Genomic DNA, 21198 nt, shown 5'->3' with positions numbered 1-21198 from the left:
GAAATAAATCTCCCACAGTTTGAAAGCCTAAAACCTTGTTTTAGTCCTTGTTTGAATGTTTTCACGTTTGTTTGAAAATAAGTGCGCTGGTTAAGCAGCAGAATTGAGCCGTTTGATGCTACATGACCTTTGATTGAGAAATTATGGTGGTTTGACACGACCAGCCTCATTTGAAAAAGCAAGGCTTGATATTTAAGGTAATCCATGACTGATTCAGAGATGTACATGAACGGCGTTCATTGAATACGCTCATGTTTTAGAGAATGGTGAACGGGACAGATCAGTTTTTGAGGTAATGAATGCGAACAAGAGTGACGTTCACACAGAATAATGAGTGACCCACACAACTCATGTTGCCGTTCAACTGATAACGACACTTTTCATTGGATGTCAGGTTTTATGGCACTTATTACGGCAAACAACATGACAGACCAGCATGTATACTGCTAGTACTTGTCGGCGCAATTCAGACTCATCTGCTGGTGTTTCTAATGCAGTTTAGCAGAGTGCTTGGCAGAGTTTTATGAACTAACAAAGGAAGACTTGGACAGACAAAAATAACTCAAGTTTGTCTGCAAACTGTGCCCATTGGGACAAACAAGTCCGTACTTCATCCACGTCCACCTCAAATTTAAAGCAACACATGCAGTTACAGCATCCAAGCTGTCTTGGGGAATATCTGCTGCTGAATGAGGAACGTAAGAAATAATTTTGGTCCAGATCTTTGCAACAGAACCTGAACTTCAGAAACATAGGTTCTGTGTAATTCTGCTAAAGAAAGACTTCTCTGCACATAAGTATAACTTGACTGGATCGAGTATTTTCCATTTCTGTCTATATATCATGATCACACATTTAAAGGATGAAATATAAGGTTCTATTGTGTAGGATTGTGGCTTAATTTACCAAATTAACTTGAGTTAGTTAGTTAGTTTGACCTTCAAGTATACAATGTGAGCTAGTTAATTTTTATGTGTGAACTGAACTTTGAGCTCGTTCATTTTAACTATTAACTGGCACAGCATTGCACTGATCGATATAGGAAGTTGTGGTCACTTTTTTCCCAGGACACGGAGGAGCCGCTACTCAGAGAACAGAATACTGAGAATTACTCAGACATGAATTGAACAAAACATGCCTGTAAGACTCATTGAAACAAAGAAAAGTTGGTTGCTAAATTGGTTGCTAATAATTCCTGTCACTGCTTTTATGATAGAACCCTTTTATATAACAGGGAAGAACCCAAAATGTCAGAAACGGTCTGAAAACATTGAGCAATGGTCCGTGTGCGAACATCTGCTCTAAGCCATTGATCGACAGTGGGCCTAACCACTATATAGTGGCGTGTACAGTGATTAAGGTGAACATCGGGACACAGCGGTGGTCCATTGTCATGTTCCCATAATGAGCACGTCAAAATGAGTTAATGTGGTTAACTTCATTCTCTTTTTGATTATTTCAGTCGGACACTTACCTTTGCATGGCGTTTCCTGTGCCAACACATCGAGATTCATATATTGGTGAGTCTGTCTTTGTTTTTAAACAAGTAATTTAAGTAATATCAACATGTTTTTATTTGCAGTGGGACAGGCTTTTAGCTAGGAATACTTCATAGGGTGTAGGCTTTGTCATAGGGGGGTCTGGGCTAGGGCTGCAACAACGAATCGATAAAATCGATAAAAATCGACTTTTAAAAGCGTTGGCAACGAATTTAATCATCGATTAGTTGTGTCGCGCGATTAATGCGTCATCCGCCGCCGCCGTCATCCCGGGGAAGAAAAAAAAAAATATGGCGGAGCGAGTCAGCGCCGCAGTTGCAGTGTTGCCAACTCAGCGACTTTTCAGACCCCTCCAGCGACTATTTTTTTAAAAAGCTACTAGCGACAAATCTGGCGACTTTTTACGGTGTCACTGGCGGCTTTTGGAGACTCTTACGTGAAAGCATGTATCGTTCCTACTCTTCTCCTACAGCGGCAGCTGCTGCCGTGGGGCGCCTCCCCCATCCCAACGCCTTTCTCCCTCTCCCACAAGAATCCCTCTCAGCGCTGCAGTCAGAGCCGCAGGATTTTAGTGAGGAGTTTACCCTCAGCGTCCAGACTGCAAATGAAGCGCGCATGCCCCGGGATTGACGGCGCAAATTGATCACAATAATTAAAATAGCCTGCGCTTTGTAAAGTGAAAAAAGTCGTAACATGCAACTTTTGTAAAAACAAATGAACATGGCACGGAAGCACCACTGTTATGACGCAGCACCTGAAAAGAAAACACGTTGGAGCCTTCAATGGCAGTGAAGAGAGCTGATCAGCAGGATGAGTAACCATGTTTGTTTCATTTTAAAGTGGGGAAACGTAAGTTAGTTTCTCAGGTAGCTCATCTGATGCTTTCCTTAGCTTGTTAGTAGGTTACAGACAGTGATAAGGTTGGCTTCTTATTTTACTTTTAATTTCATTTGAATTAGCTTAAGCAGCGTTTATATTTTCTTTATAAATAAATTAACTTGCAAATAATGAGGGCAAGGCTTTTAAAGTTTAAATCTTCTGGCAAAGATAAAGTAAAGAAGATCCTGCAATTTATGGAAGTGAAGCAGAATAAAATCCAGCAAGATCAGTAATATGTCAATTCATTATTTGCCACATTCCCATGTAAATATCTGTCTTTGGAGGATGTGTTTTTTAGCACCCCTAGTTCTCTCATTTTTATTCCAAATACAATTTATAATTTGAATCACAGGGCTATTTTTATCTCTAGGGTTCAGGATTTTCTCAAGTAGCAACTTTAACTGCTATACTTTCCTGTCTTAAAAGGCAGAACTCTTCTAGTCTAAAAAAACCTCATTTGTTGAAATGGGGGGGGGGGTTTGTTTGAACCCCTTAGGGGCTTTTAAAAACAAAAATGCCTGTCTCTTTTTGCGCTTTATGAAACAAAGTAGCCTATATTTTGTGGATGTACAGCTACATTTCTCATGTAAGTTTGCGTAGTTTTAACACAAACATTTATTTTTCATATTGCACCAGTACAGTTAATGAGAAACCTGTACTTGTGTGCTTGTTTGTTCTGTCTAAAATGTTTATTTTGGAATAAAGAGGTTAATATAAAAAAAATATTTTGTGTCCGATTCATCGATTAATCGAAAAAATAATTGGCCGATTCATCGATTTTCAAAATAATCGTTAGTTGCAGCCCTAGTCTGGGCATATCCTCCCCCAGAAAATGTTAAAATTTAGACTCGTTGAGAACGAAAAACTGAAAAACAGTCTTCAAATACTTCCAACAAAATCTGCAAACCAACAGAGGACTGCTTTTATTTCTGCCTATCTATTCTGTTAAGATTACAGCTGACACTGAAACTAATCTGAAATTTGATTCTCACGTTTTCATGTGTTTTAGTACATTTTGAGAATGTAAACTGATGTGTTAAGCCGGCCATGCGCTTTGCAATATTTTCAACCGTTGCATGCAGCTACATTTCAAACTGTTTGATGAGACTGCAGGGTTTAAAAGTTCACAGCTCATGATGCGTGTTCTCACTTGGTGCGGCCCGACGCTCTGATGCGCTCTACCTGAAGAAGAAGAACTGCCTTGTTTGCACATGCGCAATGTTCTGGTAAATCGGGTCGTAGCTCTGCTTGAACCATAGGATTTGCTCACAAATACCTTACGACGGCGATTTTCTCCCGACCTTACGATTCCTGATCGGGAGGTGAAAAATTGTACATTGTTTGCCTGGCTTTTTACACAGCCAGGTATGTTCCACCGAAGGGCAGTTATACCTGCTATAAATGTCCAAAGGGCAAAATAAGCGCACTGTTATCCACTAACAGCATCTATTTCGATCTTTATGAAATAAAGACTCAAATTCTCTCCAAGAACCATTAAAAAAATCGTGGGCATCTGTTTGACATTTGCTACAGATTTAGTACCGATCGCGACCCCCTCCCCTGTTGTCATTTATATCTTAGCTGTTGTTTTTTTCCCCCATTCCACAGACAGTATTGTCCCAAAGAACAAAAAATAAATCGAAAATACTCCTATAGTTATCAGGCAACTTCTCAAAGTTTCAAGCTTACCTGCTTGCAAACAGCAAGCATGCTTGTTCCCACGAATGAAGTTGTCCGTAGGGCAACTTCATTCGATGTATTGTATTCGATGCATTCAACCTAATACATCATTCGATGTATTAGGTTGGTATGGAATGAGCAAATATTTAGGAAACTCAAAGATTATAGAAATACAAATTGCAATTAGTGAATGTTTTTTTTTTCCTTAATCAGTGGACTTCCTACCTCATGCCAGCATGGACACAGTTCACCACATGCTACTCTTTGGCTGTCAGACCCCTATCTCCACTACAGGTTACTGGTAAGACCTACATTTATTATCTAAGCAAAATAATTTTTTAGATTTTTAGTAGTTTGAGTGTAATTATTGACTATTGTATTATAATAATTTCATAATTAATTATTTCATAACTCTATATTGAATTATATTCAGTGTATTTATATAGTGCCAATTCACAACACGTCATCTCAAGGCAGTTTACATTGCACCAGATCATCCAGTCAAATTAGTTCAATGTTCAAGTTTTCTATCTAAAGAAAACCAGTTGATTGCATCGACTCATTGACTCGAAGGCAGTCACTCACACTAAGCATGCTTGTAGCGACAGTGGAGAGTAAAACTCCCTTTGAACAGGAAGAAACCTCCAGCAGAACCAGGCTCTTTGTGAGCGGCCATCTGCTGAGGCCGACTGGGGTTCAAGGAGACAGAAGCAGACATAGAAAAAGAAGCATAGATACAAAAGGCAACTGTAAAAGGCGGCCCCGTCCAGGAAACACACAGCCATGTGGAAGAGATCCGAGCCAGCTCCCATGTCAGAGGATGAGGAGAGCACATCCTGCCAGTCAGAGAAACAGGACTACATTGTAAAACAGGCCGATCTCCAACATCTAGAAACAAAGGTGTTGATGGCAGCAGCACAGCTGATATTTCTCTCCAGGATGGAGTCACAGCCAAACAGGAACAGACCAGATGAAGCTACTATGAGAAAAAGCAGAGAAAGCAGAACGTTTGAGATTGAACTAACAGATTCTGCAGACTGGGAGAATAGAGATAGAATGAAGCAGAATGATATATTCCTGCCCATATCTCTTTTTTTAAGCTTTGTGATCAAATGAAACATCATTGTAGGTAACAGGTAGTAAAATATCTATAACAAAGATGAGCTTTAAGGGTAAAATAGGACTAACAACATAGCAAAGTAGTGTTTTTATAGAAAGATGACATGACCAGGAGAATCTTTTGAGTTATACCTCTTTATTCTAAAATCAAGTACTCTTCTGGTGGCTTATGTAGTTTTTTCTTGGCTGGATCTCTAAATATTTGGTATTTCAAAAAATCTAAGGAGAACACACACAAAAAAACAAACATCCAAATTAATAACTTCTGTCAGAAAAAACGACTTAAAACAGACGTTCACATAGAATAAACTATATTTCATCCTCAAAATTGATGGCCTTGTATAGTAAAAAAGCTTTTTGTTGAAATATGAATATGTCAGTGTTTATGTGGACAACAGACTTTACTACAGAAGATCCTTCCTGCCTACAGGTGCATCTACAGCAACTCGTTTCCTACAACATTTATTTTCCTTTTAGATCAGTAAAGTAATTTGAAATGGAGCAGAACAGAATGAAGCATCGACATCATTCAAGAAATTAAAACGTGGCCACAAATGAGTCTTTCAATGGACAATAACCCTAAGATATCTGTCATATTAGTTATAAAGAGCCTGAAGATGTCAAAGTTAAGTTTTTTTGGACAGGCATGGAAAAGCCCAAAGTGAAGATCTGTAGAAAATACGTATGTGGGCAGAGCTGAAAAACTGTTTTTAACCAAGGAGACCTTAAAAAGTTTTCAGAACTGTTTTGAGAAGGTGTGAAGGTATCAACGTTTTTGTGCCACTTCCATCAGTCTGAATAGGCTTCTACAAAATATTAAAGAAATCTGCAAAAAATTTTCTATGCAATGCTTTGTAAATGTGCTATTTCTGACTGAATCTGATTGCGGGGAAAAAAAGAGAGAAATTATATAAAAACAATCTTGATTTTTTTTTTTTTTGTTCTGTATTAAAAACAGCGATTTCCATAGTTTTTATTGAAGTACGATGGCCTGATTATTTTTAGACAACATGTGGTGTTGATTATTTCCCATTTCTGTTTAGGGACTGTGGCAGCGTACAAGGTACTTGTGAAGATGACTCTTCCATTATGTATGCCTGGGCTCGAAATGCTCCGCCAACAAAATTACCTAAAAGTAAGTCAAACACTTTAATAATTCAAATGTTTTAAAAAATTTCAGGTTATATATTGTTTCATATATATGTGTGATATAAAAATTGCTTTGTTTAGAGAAACGAAAGTAAAAAAAAGTTCTGATCTCTTTATCTGAATCTAAACAACAGCTGTATTTATATCTATATCACAGATAATTATATCGAAAACATCAGAATAAAACTTTCAGACTTGCATTCCTGCCGTAGTCAGGAGCAAAGCAGAAAGAGCAAAGAGCTGTCTAACAGAGAGATATGGGTCTGCTCTCTCTGTATCGGTTCTCCATCGACGACGCAGTATTATGACCAGGCTAGAGATTTAGAGAATAATGTAAAATAAAGTTGTAATATTTCAATAATGAAATTGTAATATTATGAGAATAAAGTGGAATTTTACGAAAATACAAGAAGCACTGTCTTTCCTAAAATGAGGAATGTTGAGCATCTTGTGAAGTTAAACTTTGGCCTCGGTTTCACATTTAAGGAAATATTGAGTCTTTTAGCGAACCATCATAAAGTTATTATCAGTATCAGAACTTTGAAACAATTGTGCAAAGAACTATGTCTGTATCGAAGATGCACGCTCCAAGCTTTCTTTCTGAAACGGGTTGAGGTAGGATGATTTTTTTTTAACTTTATTCTCTTAATTTTATGACTTTATTCTCGTAAATATATGATTTTATTCTTGTAATATTATGACTTTATTCTCATAATATTATGACATTTAACAAATTCTCTAGCCTGGCCCTAATACTCCGTCATACTCCATCAGATTTTGGGTTAAACTAAATTTTCTTCTTTCTTCATCAGATGTTGGGTTTAAAGTCGGAAGAAATTCAGGAACATCTTACTTTGTGCTGCAAATACATTACGGAGATGTCAGTGCCTTCAGAGGTGAGGTTTTTTATTTTCATATGATAGTGCACTAAAAAAAATAATGCAAACGTTTTTGACATTTACTTAAACATATTTATTTACACAACTATTTCATGGTAACAGGGTAGGACATAAAACAATTGTGTTAAAGTAACTAAATATGGTTAAGTAAATGCCAAAAACATTTCCATTATTTCAGTGTATTTAAAAAAGCATTTCTGTATTTACTCCAAAGCCATGATTAGAAAGTTTGTTTGTTTATATGTTCAGTCTTATAGAAGAGTGAAAAACTGTTGTGTTTTTTTTTTATTGTTTCACATCTGTATAAGATATAATTACCATTTAGATTGAAGGCTGCACAAAATTATCACACATAACGAGGTTGGAAGACCTTTAAATGAAGCGCTCCATTGAAAGTTAAAAGTTCTCCTTCTGTTGCTGTTGTTCAATAAAAGTATGTTTTAAGATCATTTGAGCTGAGAATATTATACTTTAAAGCATAACTATATGGTCCATTTACCGACTTAATACGTAATTAAAAAACTATTTCTGAAGTTGAGAGAACCGCGGCAACCAGTGGACCTCCGAGGCTAACGGCAGCCAGTATGGAAGTAAATCTGTGTTTCTGCGATTTGAATTAAAAATGCCACTGAAATTTAAATGTTGTATGTTTGTTCTTAATGTTTCAGTGTTAAAATATATTCAGAACACATTTTTGACCTAAAAAGAATTTCATTGTCATTATTTCTTCACAGTTGAAATTTCATTTGTTATTTTCTCTTTAAGCTAAAAATTCACATTACTATTTCAGTGATTACATTTTCAATACTTATTTTTCAGTGTTAAAAAAATCTGCATATAAAAAAATTCAACCTTTCAAAATTCAACCTCAATATTTTCAGCCTGCTGAAATTCAACTGGCTCTATTTCACTGTCTTAAATTCGGCGTCTAAATTCAGTGTAAAAAGGGAAGGGTTACTTCAGGTCACAGACATTAGCAATGGATTGTGGCGTCCAACACCCAGCCAATTCTTAGTCACGTGATGTGACGCTTGTGGCGATTTAAGATTTAAGACATTTTAATACGGAAGGAAAACCAGCATCATGGAGCCGGTCATGCAAGCTAACGCTAACTCAACGTTGACTTTATTACTTTAATTTTTCTGTAGTTGAGTTAGCGTTAGCTTGCATGACCGGATCCGTCATGCTGGTTTTCATACCGTATTAAAATGTCTTAAATTTTAAATCAGTATTTTGTAGGTCTTAATTTTTAAAACATCATAAATAGGATTATTTTTATTACGATTTATTTTTATAATCTAAATAAAACATTAAAATTGGATAAATTTTTTTTTTATTTAAAAAAAATAACAGCTCACCATTATTGGTTCCGTCCTGATAGCGGAACCAATAAAGGCGTTGTTGCGGCCGGGACATTTTCGAGATGCACCATTAACTTTTTGTCTGGAAAATATGAGCAAGTGTAAATGTAACCAAAATTGTCTCCAACCAAGAGTTTTCTCCATGGCTAAAACCAGGGAACATACATGAGGCTCAGTGGATTTATGCAAGAAGTCATTCAAGCTCAGAACGATGGGAATTAAGGCAGTGGAGTCGCACATGCGAAGCACGAAACACAAAGCGTCAAAATGGAGTTACAGAGAAACAGCCGGTATTTCTCAGTTTAGTTCCACCCTTGTCTCTGCAACGCCTCCACTTATCACTAAATCAAACATACTAAGAAATAGGGATGGGACGATTTATGAAAACCGTCAGAATCGTTCGGTTCGACTGTCTCGGTTCGGTTCGCGTGTGTTTCGTTCGGTTCATGCGCTGCTCCTTTTTCTCATAGAGGAAGCGATTACACTCCAGAGCAGAAGGTGGCAGTGCTGCGACCAAAGCCAACCGCCAGTAGTAAACAAGAAGAAGAAGAAGCGAAGCAGCTTAGCCGGGTGTAGCAGGGGAAAAAATCAGTTGTGGAGAATTGTGACGGACTGGCGAGTGGGAAAGAACAGGAGTTGGAAGACGCGCCAGCAGCACTTTATAGGTCTGCTGTATGGGAGCGCTTTGCATTTAGAGTGACCTACGATGACGGCGGAAAGAAAGTTGTGGATAAAAGTGCAACAGTGTGCAAGCATTGTGCAACACGTTTTGTTTATGCTAACAGCAACATGTCATGCTAACCCCGAAATCCCTCATAAACCCGTCAGCAACCCCCGCTGTGCTCCAAACCGGCTGCTCAAAGCAAAGCCTACAGCCTCTGCTGTGGCTCCCTCCGTCCGCTCCCCTCTGAGTTCCTTGGAGATGGTAGAGAGCATGTAACCTGACAACAGCCAGATGCATGTGGCGGAGCGAGACATGAGCGAGACATGCATCTGGCTGTTGTCAGGTTAGAGAGCATGCGCCAGATGATTAAATTCAAAGCAGCAAAACATACGGAAATGATCCAGGGTTTCCGCGGATCATTTAAAATAATTACAATCCATTATTTTTGGCGGGATTTTTTCATTAATTTCATAATTTTTTTATGGAATTTCGGTGTAACAATCAACATGTATCGAATCGAACCGAAAACCGTGACCAGAAACCGTGAATCGAACCGAACCGTGGATTTTGTGAATCGTTCCACCCCTACTAAGAAAACCATACAAAGAAAAATAGCTGCAAAAAAGACTTAGCACTGGTTATGTTGGGGCTTTAAAACTGATTTGTTTTGTTCCCTGCTAAAACAAAGTTTGTGAATTCAGTTAAATAATTGTTAAAATATATCTGTCATTTGTGTGTTTTTAGCTTTCTTCCTGTATGGGAAGCATTTCAAAATTTGATACATTAGTGCAGTGGTTTATGTTAAAATAAACCTTTGGGTTAAGTTGTTGCAAGCAGGTTTACTTGTGAATTTGGTCTTACATTTTTATTAAAAGTGGCATTAAAAAGTTTTAAAAAGTCTTGAATTTAACTTGCCTTATGCTGTAGGAACCCTGTTTTATCTATGAAGATTGGACAGCATGATGTAACAACACAAAGCGATTTAATAATGTTAGATTTCTGGGGGGGGGGGTTTCGGGTTTTTTTTTGTTGTTGTTGTTGTTGAAATTATGATTGGAAAGGGACTTGAGAAAAAATGTTCAAGAATACCTTTCAGGGTCACCCTAAAGGCCCACCATGTAACTTTGGGCCACTAGGGGCGCTAGACCTGTAACTGCCCGTATTTTTCTTTGCAATTCTACTAAACATCAAAAATAATAACAAAGATGTATGACTGTATAGTATAAGGACGTCTAAATAAAGTTGAGCAAAGAGAATCGGTTTTACACCCGGCTTCTTCTTTTACCCTTCGCCAGTGAAAAAACTCCTTTCTAAGTTTGACTCTTGTTTTGGTCATGTCCTGTTCACATTTTCTCTTTTTAGCCTCCTCAAAAGGTTTAAACTTTTTCCTTGCCTCAGCCATGACCAGAAGTCAAGCAGGCGGAAAAATGATAGAGCAAAAGCAAAAGTCTTCTCCCAACTTCCATAGTCTGTATTTCACTATAAACGCTCATAGCGTTGATAGTGTCAAGCGCTGTATATTGGTCTGAGGAATCATTTGAAATAACCCATATGTATCAACTCTTCAGGTCACAAAGTCAGCGGTTTGCCTTTAAGGTGTAACAAGTTCAATGTGCATTGCTATACAGTGAACCCTCGTTTATGGCGGGGGTTATGTTCCAAAAAGAACCCGCGATAGGTGAAATCCGTGAAGTAGAAACCTTTATTTTTTACAATCATTATACAATGAAAAAATCAAAGGAACAAAAACTTTTTACAGGCCCAAGCATTTGTTTAACAAATAAAAGTACTGTGTAAACGTTTGTTGTTGTTTTTTTTTTTTACACATAACTACTGTACTGTACTGTAAAATAATACAGTTATAGATAAATAAGTAATAATTTTAATCATCAATACTTACTGAAGGGTTAATATTGCGGGGATCAACACCGCCCCACTGTGACAGATTGGAACAGGAGTAAGTGAAAAATGATTATGAAAAAAAAATACAAAATACAGCAGGACAAATAGTGACTGACGTGTTCAGTACAGTATTTCACTGCTATTCTGACGGAGCCGCTGCATCCTGACTCTGCTCTGTGGCGTTTTTTTCTTCTAAAGCCTGCGGTGCAGGTGTGTGTTTTTGGAGAGAAGAACATAGTTATCGGTAGATGTTGTCGCACTTTTTTTCTTCTGGGCCAAAAGATCCTTATAAACTGACATGCCACATTTGATTATGTTTGACAATAATTTTTAACAATGCATGATGTAAATCCTTGAAGCAGCGAGACCGTGAAAAGTGAACCGCGTTATAGCGAGGGTTCACTGTATATGGCAAAGTGTAGGTTTTGTTTAGCTAGATCTCTGCACTTCTAAATAAAAAAAATTATATTTGAGTTGGACAGTTAATCTAGTGCCAGAGACATGATTATGTATGTTTTGTATACCACCTTATGAAAGCCTAAAAGCCTAATGCAACATAATCCAACAACAACAAAAATCTCTTAAAAGCTGGTGGAAGCACAATAACCTTGAAAACATCTACACACAGAGATCCGTGGATAAGGTAGAATATCTCACATTTTAGTGCTTCTAAATGGTTTTGCTGTAGCTCTAGTTGCTTTGTTAATAAGCAATTATACTCCTTTTTTTCCAGACCATCACAGAGATTGCTCCGGACTCACCTTAAGAATGACATTAAAACCGTAAGTCTGAAGCCCAAACAATCAGATGTATCTTTGCATGGTAGGAAAGGAAGCAATTTTATGCAGCAGCTAGTCGTCTAACCTAACATAACATTCCAACATAACATTTTTTATTTTTTTTTAAATAAAAGGTTAAGAAGAATGTGGTACTCATATTTTCTGCAACATTTGAGCTTAGCAGTTCAGTTGGGAATATCAGAGAGACCTGAAAATGAAGCTGCAGTCAGACATTTTTTAAGAAAAATATTAAATAAAAACAGCTTTTTTTTTATTATTATTGTGTAAAATGTTCCTACTCTTGGCAATGGTACAAATAAATACAATCTAAATACCATTGTTAAAAAGTTAGTATTCATTTTGTTACACTCATTTAAGAATTAAAAGACAACTGACATTGGGTTTGTGCAGGCATTCCCAAAGTCAGTCCTGGAGGGCCGCTGTCATGCAGGTTTAGGAGGTTCTTGCTGCTCCAGCACAGCTAATTTACACTGATAGTTGATTAACAGGCTGTGCAATCATCAGAATACGCAAAGCAGAGAAACCTCTAAACCTGCAGGACAGCGGCCCTCGAGGTCCACCTTTGGGGAGGCCTGAGTTAGTGTTAGGAATCAAGGGAAAGAATTGGTGAAACGTATCATCACTGGTCTGTAATGCTACATTCAGAGCGCAAGCAGCAGAGGTAGCAGAAGCGGCTAGTATACATGCAAAGTCCATGGTTGATGCGCATCAAGGTGCAACAAAAGGTCCCGCAGTGTGTTTTGAGCAGCAGGAGCAGCGCGTCTGAGCAGCAGGAGCAGAGCATCATGAGCTGAGCATCTGACGTGCACGATGTGACCGGGCCAGAGGCTGCTGTTGAACAGGATTCCTAGTGACAGCGCACTGCGGGGGTTTTGAGCGGCTCTGACAGCGAAATAATATTTGAAGGCAGGATTGTTATCTTGATGAACTGGCTGCACAGATGAGGTTGTCAGTTGGACTTTCTCACATATAAACATATTAAAACTACTTTTCACCCACATACAACAGCAAATATAGCTGCCATTGTCACAGTCAAAGAAAGGATAGGGTAGCTCCGCCCAACGAGCAGCAGACCCACTTTTCGACCGCGCAGCTAGAGCAGCAAAGATTCTTCAGCCGCGCGAACTAAACTTGTAGAAGCATCTAAAATGAAGCAGCACATGCGATTTTGCTGCTCACGCTTTTGCGGTCTGAACGTAACATTACGGATTTCTCTCCACAGTTCGGTGTGCAAGTCGTCCACGGATTGGTTGACCAAAATAAATAAATACATAAAGAGGCGTGCTCACGTGGAGAATGCCTGTTCAATCCAGTCAAGTAAACGGAGCGTTCATGGCTAGCAGAAGAAGACAGGAGCTTGAAAAACCACCTGCATCCTTTAAGTTGCTTTATGGGAGCCTTTTGGCTTCCGTGTCAAATACTGTGATGTTGGAGGAAGGGTGGTGGGCAAAACAATGACAGTATGTAGACATATGAGAGTGGAAATACATCTAGCATGGCTACCCATTTGAAGCGACGTCATCTGTATCAGTGCCCATGACAGGATCCGACACGAGTGCTGCTCAACAGGCACTTATCACTGCGGCATTTAAACAGCCTTCAGCTGCAGAATCATACTATTAAACTTATGCTTAATGTGCTTTTGCAATGCTATTTAACTATATCGCGCACTCACTTTGTGAAAAAATGGTGCCTCATCTATACGAGCAGGAAAAAAACATTTGTTGCTGAATTGCGACTGGCATTTTCTGTTGCGCTCACCACAGTCGGTTGGACTTCCAGAACAACAAAAAGCTACATACACAATGACAATAAAGGGATTTAAAGAAGGTTTCATGTATTTTATTGCAGTAGGGCTGCAATAAAATGCTATCAATGTAAATAAAAAAATGCTTGCAAAAGCCTGTTAATCAACTATCAATGTAAATGAATGCTATCGACTAATCTGTCGATTATTTTTTGATTAATGGATTAATAATCTGATAACAAAGGGTTCCTTTAAGAAGAATTTTTAGCCAGTGGAAATTAAAACGTTTCCACTTGAGAGTTATACATCGTACTGGCTGCATGTTCTCATTTATTATTGCGTTAGATGTGGAAAGTAAGAGTTTTTCTTCTTTTTTTTTTTCATTAAAGGCAGCCATTCATTGCTGGCATATACCTGCTAATGTCTGTGGACACGATTATACCTCCAGGGAAAAAAGGTATGTGTATATATTGTATGAATTTGTCTAAGCCAACGGTGTCCAAAGGGTTGTAAAATTTTTTAAAATGTAGTAAATGAAAGCTGCTAAAATTAAGGCCATTAAAACTATTAAAACTATGACAAAGCTTTTAGGCCAGGCTAGGGATTTTTTTCCCCATAACCTTATAATAATAATAATTTTTGTAACATTATAAAGTCGTAATATTATGAGAATAAAGTCGTAATATTAGGAGAATGAAGGGGCAACATTAGAAGAATGAGATTGTAAAAAGTAAAGTCGTAAATTTACGTAAATTTCTCATACTGTTCGTAAGCCATAACTTTCACCAAGAGAAAGTGGTTCTATGCTTAACAAATTGATGCTAACCCAGCACCAAGAATATGATTAGAGGTTGGATTAGGATCATATCAACAGGAGCCTGTTATTATTTCCAGAAGTTTATAAATGTACTCTTTATCAGACCATATTGTCCCAAAAGTTAAAAAATTTCTATAAAAAAAAAAACTCCTGTCTTAAAATCAGTTTTTTTTTTTCTCTGTTATTTTATGCAGGCCAGTTAGTTATACTAATTCGGCCAATCATATATCAACAGTCATCTGTCAATCTATTTTTTCCGGTCATAGCATCTTGATTCATATGTCGCAGCTAATATATGCAACGGTTGAAATAAGAAATAAGAATAATTTACATTGAGTTACGTCCCAGTGTTCACAGGGTTGGACATCTGTGTCTTCAGCAGGCGTAGAGCTAACAGGCAAGAGCTCAAACATGTACGGCTATAAGCCTTCTACACTAAACCAAGCTTCTGCCGCCCTGGCGTCCTCTTCCACAACGTTTTTGTCCCCACTTTCCTCTAAATAAAAAATGGATGATGGAGGAGACTCATCCACGACCTCCGACACTAAACTCTCCTCCTCTTGCATGTTTCCTCTGTCCATAGCGTTCCTTGACAGTGTAGTTTCTAAGTCACCAATTTAGTGCTACTTGGTCCCAATGGAATTTCCCATTGTGAACCTACTAGCACTAAGTTGCTACCTGATTAGCAAGATGCTTACGAGACACCGGCCACAACCATTCCTGCTTGCGAATCTTCCGCCACAACAATCCCGCCCCCTTGATAATCTACCAATCACATTCACTTTATTCACTCGTGTAAAATCGGGCACCACTCAGGAGAATCGAAATGCAACGGTTGGAACAGCCGTTTTCCTACGTGTCATGATGTGTTTAGAGGTCTGACCCAAAAATGCAGAGAACCACTCAGAGAGCGAGGCAAAAGGTTAAACAGGTTTATTGAGGTAAAGGTAGAGGGGGTTGGAATTGGAACTCAGTGTACTCAGTGGGCTGGTGAACCGGAACTGGAAGGGAGGAGGGAAGTTCACAGTGGTTAGTTCAGGTTTCGTGGGAAACTTGGATGCTGTAAGGATAACGCTGGTAAGCGACTCACGTCTGGGGGGGGTTCTTCTCTCACTTTGAAAACCAGTTAGTGTGGGTTGATCCAGAGAAGAGGGGACTCGTTGGAGAGTGGACAGGTAGACAATCGTTGGACCAGGAGGAGCAATAGAGCGGACTGTCACTTGGAATTCCGAGAGAACATGAACGAGACATGTGGAGGTGAAACCCCTGCTCAGTGTGAAACACCAAACAATCCTTCCAGGGGAAGAAGGCCAAACATCCAGCTTGCAGGATGGCTTCCCAAAACTGGCAAACACCGAGGTAGTGACAGTCCATGGCTTAAGTACTCCTCCAGATAATGGTCCACCGAGCTGCAGGTGTTCAGGGAGGCCTAATGAGAACGGGGCACCACTTGGTGGAGGAGAAAAGGAAACACAAAAAACAACCCACAAAAACTGGATTCCTGACACTATGACTTTAAAGGGATTCATGTGTTTCTTGCTGATATTTTCCCCTATTATCCATGTTTTAAAAACAGGTGGATTTAATAAGTCTAGTGAAACAATTGTGCCTCATCTGTACGAGCAGGAAAAAACTACAAGTCTAGTCTAACTCCAACTCTCCAGTTACTGGTTATATAAATGCACTACTTTTTTGTTTGTTTTGTTTTTTTATTACTTAACAATTCGTGGGATTATGCTAAATAAAGATAACTGCTATTTTTTGCCATATTTTTGAAACATTTATATGAAAATGGCTTTAAAGTTGGGTCAGCAAAAGACTCAGAAACTCAGAAGTTTGTGCAATTCAACAGCTTAATTCTGCAACAGGGCACATTTAAGATGCAAGGAAGCAAAAAGACACTTTTTCTGTGTGCAGATCATGCAGTGGAGAGGTTTACCATAGAACATTATCTGCCAACATTTTACAGGCTTGTTACTTTGTGGAAACGGCGATATGTAGAAATGAGAGTGTGTGAAAAGATAAGATGTTTCAAATGGGGAACAGTGACTTTGTGTTACTGTTAACTGCACTTTGAGAAAGTTGGTTTTATTACTAAACAATTTGTGGGATTATGCTAAATAAAGATAACTGCTATTTTTTGCCATATTTGTGAAACATTTATATGAAAATGGCTTTAAAGTTGGATTAGCAAAAGACTCAGAAACTCAGAAGTTTGTGCAATTCAACAGCTTAATTCTGCAATATGGCACATTTAAGTAGCAAGGCAGCAAAAAAACACTTTTTCTGTCTACAGATGATGCAGTGGATAGGTTTACCGTAGAACATTATCTGCCAACATTTTACAGGCTTGTTTCTTTGTGGAAACGGGGATATGTAGAAATGTGAGTGTGTGAAAAGATAAGATGTTTCAAATGGGGAACAGTGACTTTGTGTTACTGTTAACTGCACTTTGAGCAAGTTCTTTAAAAAAGAAGAACTCATTATCATACTAAGGGCTTTTAAATGTTTTCCATTTACTTAGGCTTTTGCTTTAAATTTTAAGTTTTATGCCAAAAGATACCATCCAGGACAGAACATATAACGTTTAATATAAAGCCTGAGTCTGATTTTCTTTTCTGCACTCAAAGCCGTTAATGGACTGCAGAACAGTGCATGATCCATCCCAACACATGTTTTAAACATTTAGATAGTGCCTACCTCACCATTTTTTTAAGAACTGAAAATTGAAGCATTTATTCAAAATACACTGAATTTTTTCTTTTCCTTTAGTTACAAATGCTGATGTTGCTTGTGAATATGACTCCTACCCAATCTACCCGTTTGCCTTCAGGACTCACACACATAGCCTAGGTAGGTATTACAAATAATGAACTTTTTCAGCATTCCTTTGTGTAACATATTAGATGTTCATAGAATTTTCTCTCACAGGTAAAGTAGTCAGTGGTTATAGAGTTCGTGATGGAAAATGGAGCCTGATTGGAAGACAGTCCCCTCAGTTACCACAGGTGAGTAACCAGTGAGTGGACACTGAGATAAATTCCACACAACTAGGGCTGGGTACCGAACTTCGGTTATTTTATGGTACCGACCGAAATGCTTCGGTTCTACAGAGTATCGAAACATGCCTCGTCTTTCGGTACCAAGTTTCGGTACCGAGTGTCAAAAGTGCGGCTTCACTTTATTAAGACTGATGCCAATGGTGCGCAATGCAATACATCGTGCACGGAAATAATTTAAGAGCAGAAAGTTGCTCGGTGTTTGCCTGCAAGAAGAGCGGACCGCAGCCAGCGCGACCATCCTCCTCTCAGCAGCCCGTGGGCGGAGCAAAGCCAGAGCGGAGTGAATAATGCTGCTTTCAAACTGGACGCAGCAGGAGAAGCATAATCACGTCTGCTGCTTCCTTTTTTGCTGCTTGTACCAGCTTCTGACGCGCGGCTGAAGCAGCTTTGCTGCTCTGGCTGCGCGGTGCAAAAGTGTGTCTGACGCGCGTTGGGCGGAGCTACTCTATCCTTTATTCGCCTTGCAGCTATATTTGCTGTGATCAGTGGGAATAAAGTAATTTTATTATGTTTTTAAGTGGGAAAATCCACCTGAAAACTTAATCAGTGCAGTCAGTTCATCCTGCCTTCCAATATTTCTGTGGGAGCCGCTCAGACCCCCCCATACCAGCGGTGCGCTATGCGCTGTCAGTAGGATCCCATTCAACGGGCTTGTTTGTCAGACATGGTAATTTTTCTAAAGGAAAACTGCTAAGTAAAGCAGTTACTTAGGAACCGGTATCGAAGTGAAGGTATCGGTATTGGTACCGGAACCGAAAATTTTTGAACAATACCCAGCCCTACACATAACTGCTATTTTGTTGAGTTGCGATTAGGCAGTGATGGACGAAGTACTCAACAGTAGTACTTGAGTAAAAGTATGGATACTAGTAGTCAAATCTTACTCAACTACAAGTTAAGTACTTAGTCAAACATATACTCAAGTTTAAGTACTCACTTCAGTAAGTACTCAATGCAAAAGTATTCAAAAGTACATGGATTTAAAAGTACATAAAGGAGCTGTAGGAGATCTTGGAAAAATGGTCCCAGGAAGATAGATTTTTGACCATACACAGCCATGCCTCTCCCTTCAGACCACCCCTCTAAACCACGCCTTCCAATTAAAATGCCGAAATCTGCCGGCAAAACATGTTTGCTTTTGTTATCCTGGTGCCTGCAGTTTGGATTACGTACATAAAAAAGCCATTCCAGCCGCCGCTCAAACTGCGAGGAGGCGACTAGGCCAGAGCCTGCTGATGAATGGGATTCCTAGTGACGCCGCACCACGGGTGTACGGGGGTCTCCGACAGAAATATTTTTTTGAAGGCAGGATTTGTAATTTGGATGAACTGACTGCACTGACAATGATTTCAGGTGAACTTTCTCACGTTAAAATAGATTCAAACTACTTTTTACCCACTGATCACAGCAGATATAGCTGCCATTGTTCCAAGCAAAGAAAGGATAGGGTATGCTGATGAAGATTCTCAGTCATCCAGAAAGGATAGGGTAGCTCCACCCAACGCCCATCAGACCCACTTTTTCCACAGAGCAGCAAAGATGCTTCAGCTGCGCATCAGAACTAAACTTGTACAAGCATCAGAAATGAAGCAGCACGTGCATTTTTGCTGCCTGAGGTGTGAATAGGGTGACCATGTCCTACTTTTCATATCTAAAAAAATGTCCGGGAGGATTTCAAAGTCGTCCGGGATTTTGGTCGAATACAGCGCAGCAGAACTGAGCCGTGAACTCCGGGGCTGGGGACAGAGCGACGAACCCGACCCGGTAACGGTAGCCTGGACACCGGCGGCCTCGTGCTTCCCCCTGCCTGCCAAACTGGCCGCTGGTCCGGTCCAGTCCGTGGCCCCAAAATAACAGTGGCTAGCTTCCAGCCATGGCTTCCTGCACAAGCATTGGGGGGTCGATTCGTTCATGTGTCAGAGTATGCGCACAGGGAGGAGGGACAAGCAGATGACCATGCTTGATGTGTCAGGAACCAATCCTGTACAATGGACCGTCTTTTGTGATTGGTTGGGGGTTATTCATTGATTTCTGATTGCAGCAGGGACCATTTATTTTAGTTTCTCTTCCAGACCTTCTATTTCACTGCTTGCTAAGCGGCTGTGGGGAGATCTTTAAGCCACATGGTAAAAAAATGCGTTAGAAAAGATCTTGTACTGCACCTTTAAGTATTCAAAAATACAAATAAATTCTTCTAATATCACATTCCAGTATAATTATAATAGTGATTTTAAAGTACCTTGTAAGTTTCAAAGACCACCTGATGTATTGAAGTGTAGAAAAACTATGCTTCAGATTCTACAGCACTTGTAAAAACCTTGCATAGAAGTGACAGTTATTGTTAACCTCCCCTGGGAGGGAGGGGGAAATGGCGAGGTTTGGTTCTGTTGTTGGCGTAGATTGCTTGCTAGCGGTGTGTGAGGAGCGAGGGGGAAATAAAGTGGAACCTGGAAAATGTTGTCTTTATGCGTCTTAACAATTATTATTTTTTATTTAAAAACAAACCAAAAGAAAACAGTAGGGTCTTAATTCTTCTCATACTTTCACTATGAGAAGTTTAAGTTTGAATCTATTACCACAAAGAAAGTAGAACTCTAACTCGAGAACCCATCCTACTGAACAACTTGGCCTAATGGCAGCAACTAACGCCTTAATAAAATAATAAACTACAAATAATATCTGCTCTGAGTTTCTCAAATTTTGTAATTCAAATCTCTAAAACAGTGGTGTCCAAATGCAGTCATTAGTGCTCCTATCTGTCATGTTGAAGTGGCATTTGAAGAAAGAACCATCAACCAGGGGATTGCAAAGCTAAGTTCAGCCACAGGGAATAAGGAACTAAGAGCTTAATAGAAATGGAGAGGAGTGAAAGTTGTGCTCACCAGAAGGTATGATTTGTGCTAAAATCATATTGGGTCAATATCCGCATCAGCTATTTCTCAAAGCTGCAATATCTGTATCGTATTGGAAATTCAGAAGTTGTGTCAGTACATCCCTAATATTTAGATTTCTGAACACTTAATGTGTCTTTACTTATGTATTGTTTTGTTTTGTTTCTAATTCCAGGCTTTCTATCCTGCTAATAAAGAGGTGACTGTGCGATATGGTGACACCATAGCTGCTAGATGTGTTTTTACTGGCGAGGGCCGAACCTCCAAAACATATATTGGGTGAGTTTCATCAGTCATTGCAAATTCTTTCTGATTTTCTGATAGACTCCAATATAAACACACATTGAACTAAAATAAAATGAAAATGCTGCTTATTTAGTAATGATAGGTGGACTCTTCAATTTAATTCTGTTTATTTATATAGCGCCAATTCACAACACGTCGCCTCAAGGCACTTTACAGAGACAATTCAACCAGATCATACAGTCAGATTGGTTAAAAGTTTTCTATCTAAGGAAAACCAGTTGATTACATCGACTTATTGTCTTGAAAGCAATCCCTCACACCAAGCATGCATGAAAGGACAGTGGAGAGGAAAAACTCCCTTTAAACAGGAAGAAACCTCCAGCAGAACCAGGCTCAGTGTGAGCGGCCATCTGCCAGGGCTTACTGGGGTTCAGAGAGACAGAAACAGACATGGAAAAAGAAGAAGATACAAAAGGCAACTGT

At 39.1% G+C, this 21198-nt stretch overlaps 1 protein-coding gene across 2 annotated transcripts in view; it reads left to right on the top strand.

Annotated features, from left to right (window-relative positions):
• The window catches only part of pam (peptidylglycine alpha-amidating monooxygenase), a 66859-nt gene that overhangs the window by 13077 nt on the left and 32584 nt on the right, over positions 1–21198 (top strand). For both annotated transcript variants that reach the window (XM_038306942.1, XM_038306941.1), the window contains 9 exons: positions 1463–1520; positions 4272–4359; positions 6221–6312; positions 7139–7222; positions 11886–11934; positions 14089–14156; positions 17289–17369; positions 17448–17524; positions 20645–20748. In XM_038306942.1, coding sequence (XP_038162870.1) covers positions 1463–1520; positions 4272–4359; positions 6221–6312; positions 7139–7222; positions 11886–11934; positions 14089–14156; positions 17289–17369; positions 17448–17524; positions 20645–20748 — 701 coding nt within the window. The remainder of the gene's footprint in view (positions 1–1462; positions 1521–4271; positions 4360–6220; positions 6313–7138; positions 7223–11885; positions 11935–14088; positions 14157–17288; positions 17370–17447; positions 17525–20644; positions 20749–21198) is intronic.

The sequence above is a fragment of the Cyprinodon tularosa genome, unplaced genomic scaffold (assembly GCF_016077235.1).
Source record: "Cyprinodon tularosa strain WSP-4 unplaced genomic scaffold, ASM1607723v1 ctg598, whole genome shotgun sequence".
NCBI lineage: Eukaryota > Metazoa > Chordata > Actinopteri > Cyprinodontiformes > Cyprinodontidae > Cyprinodon > Cyprinodon tularosa.
This window is presented reverse-complemented; position numbering and strand designations above follow the sequence as displayed.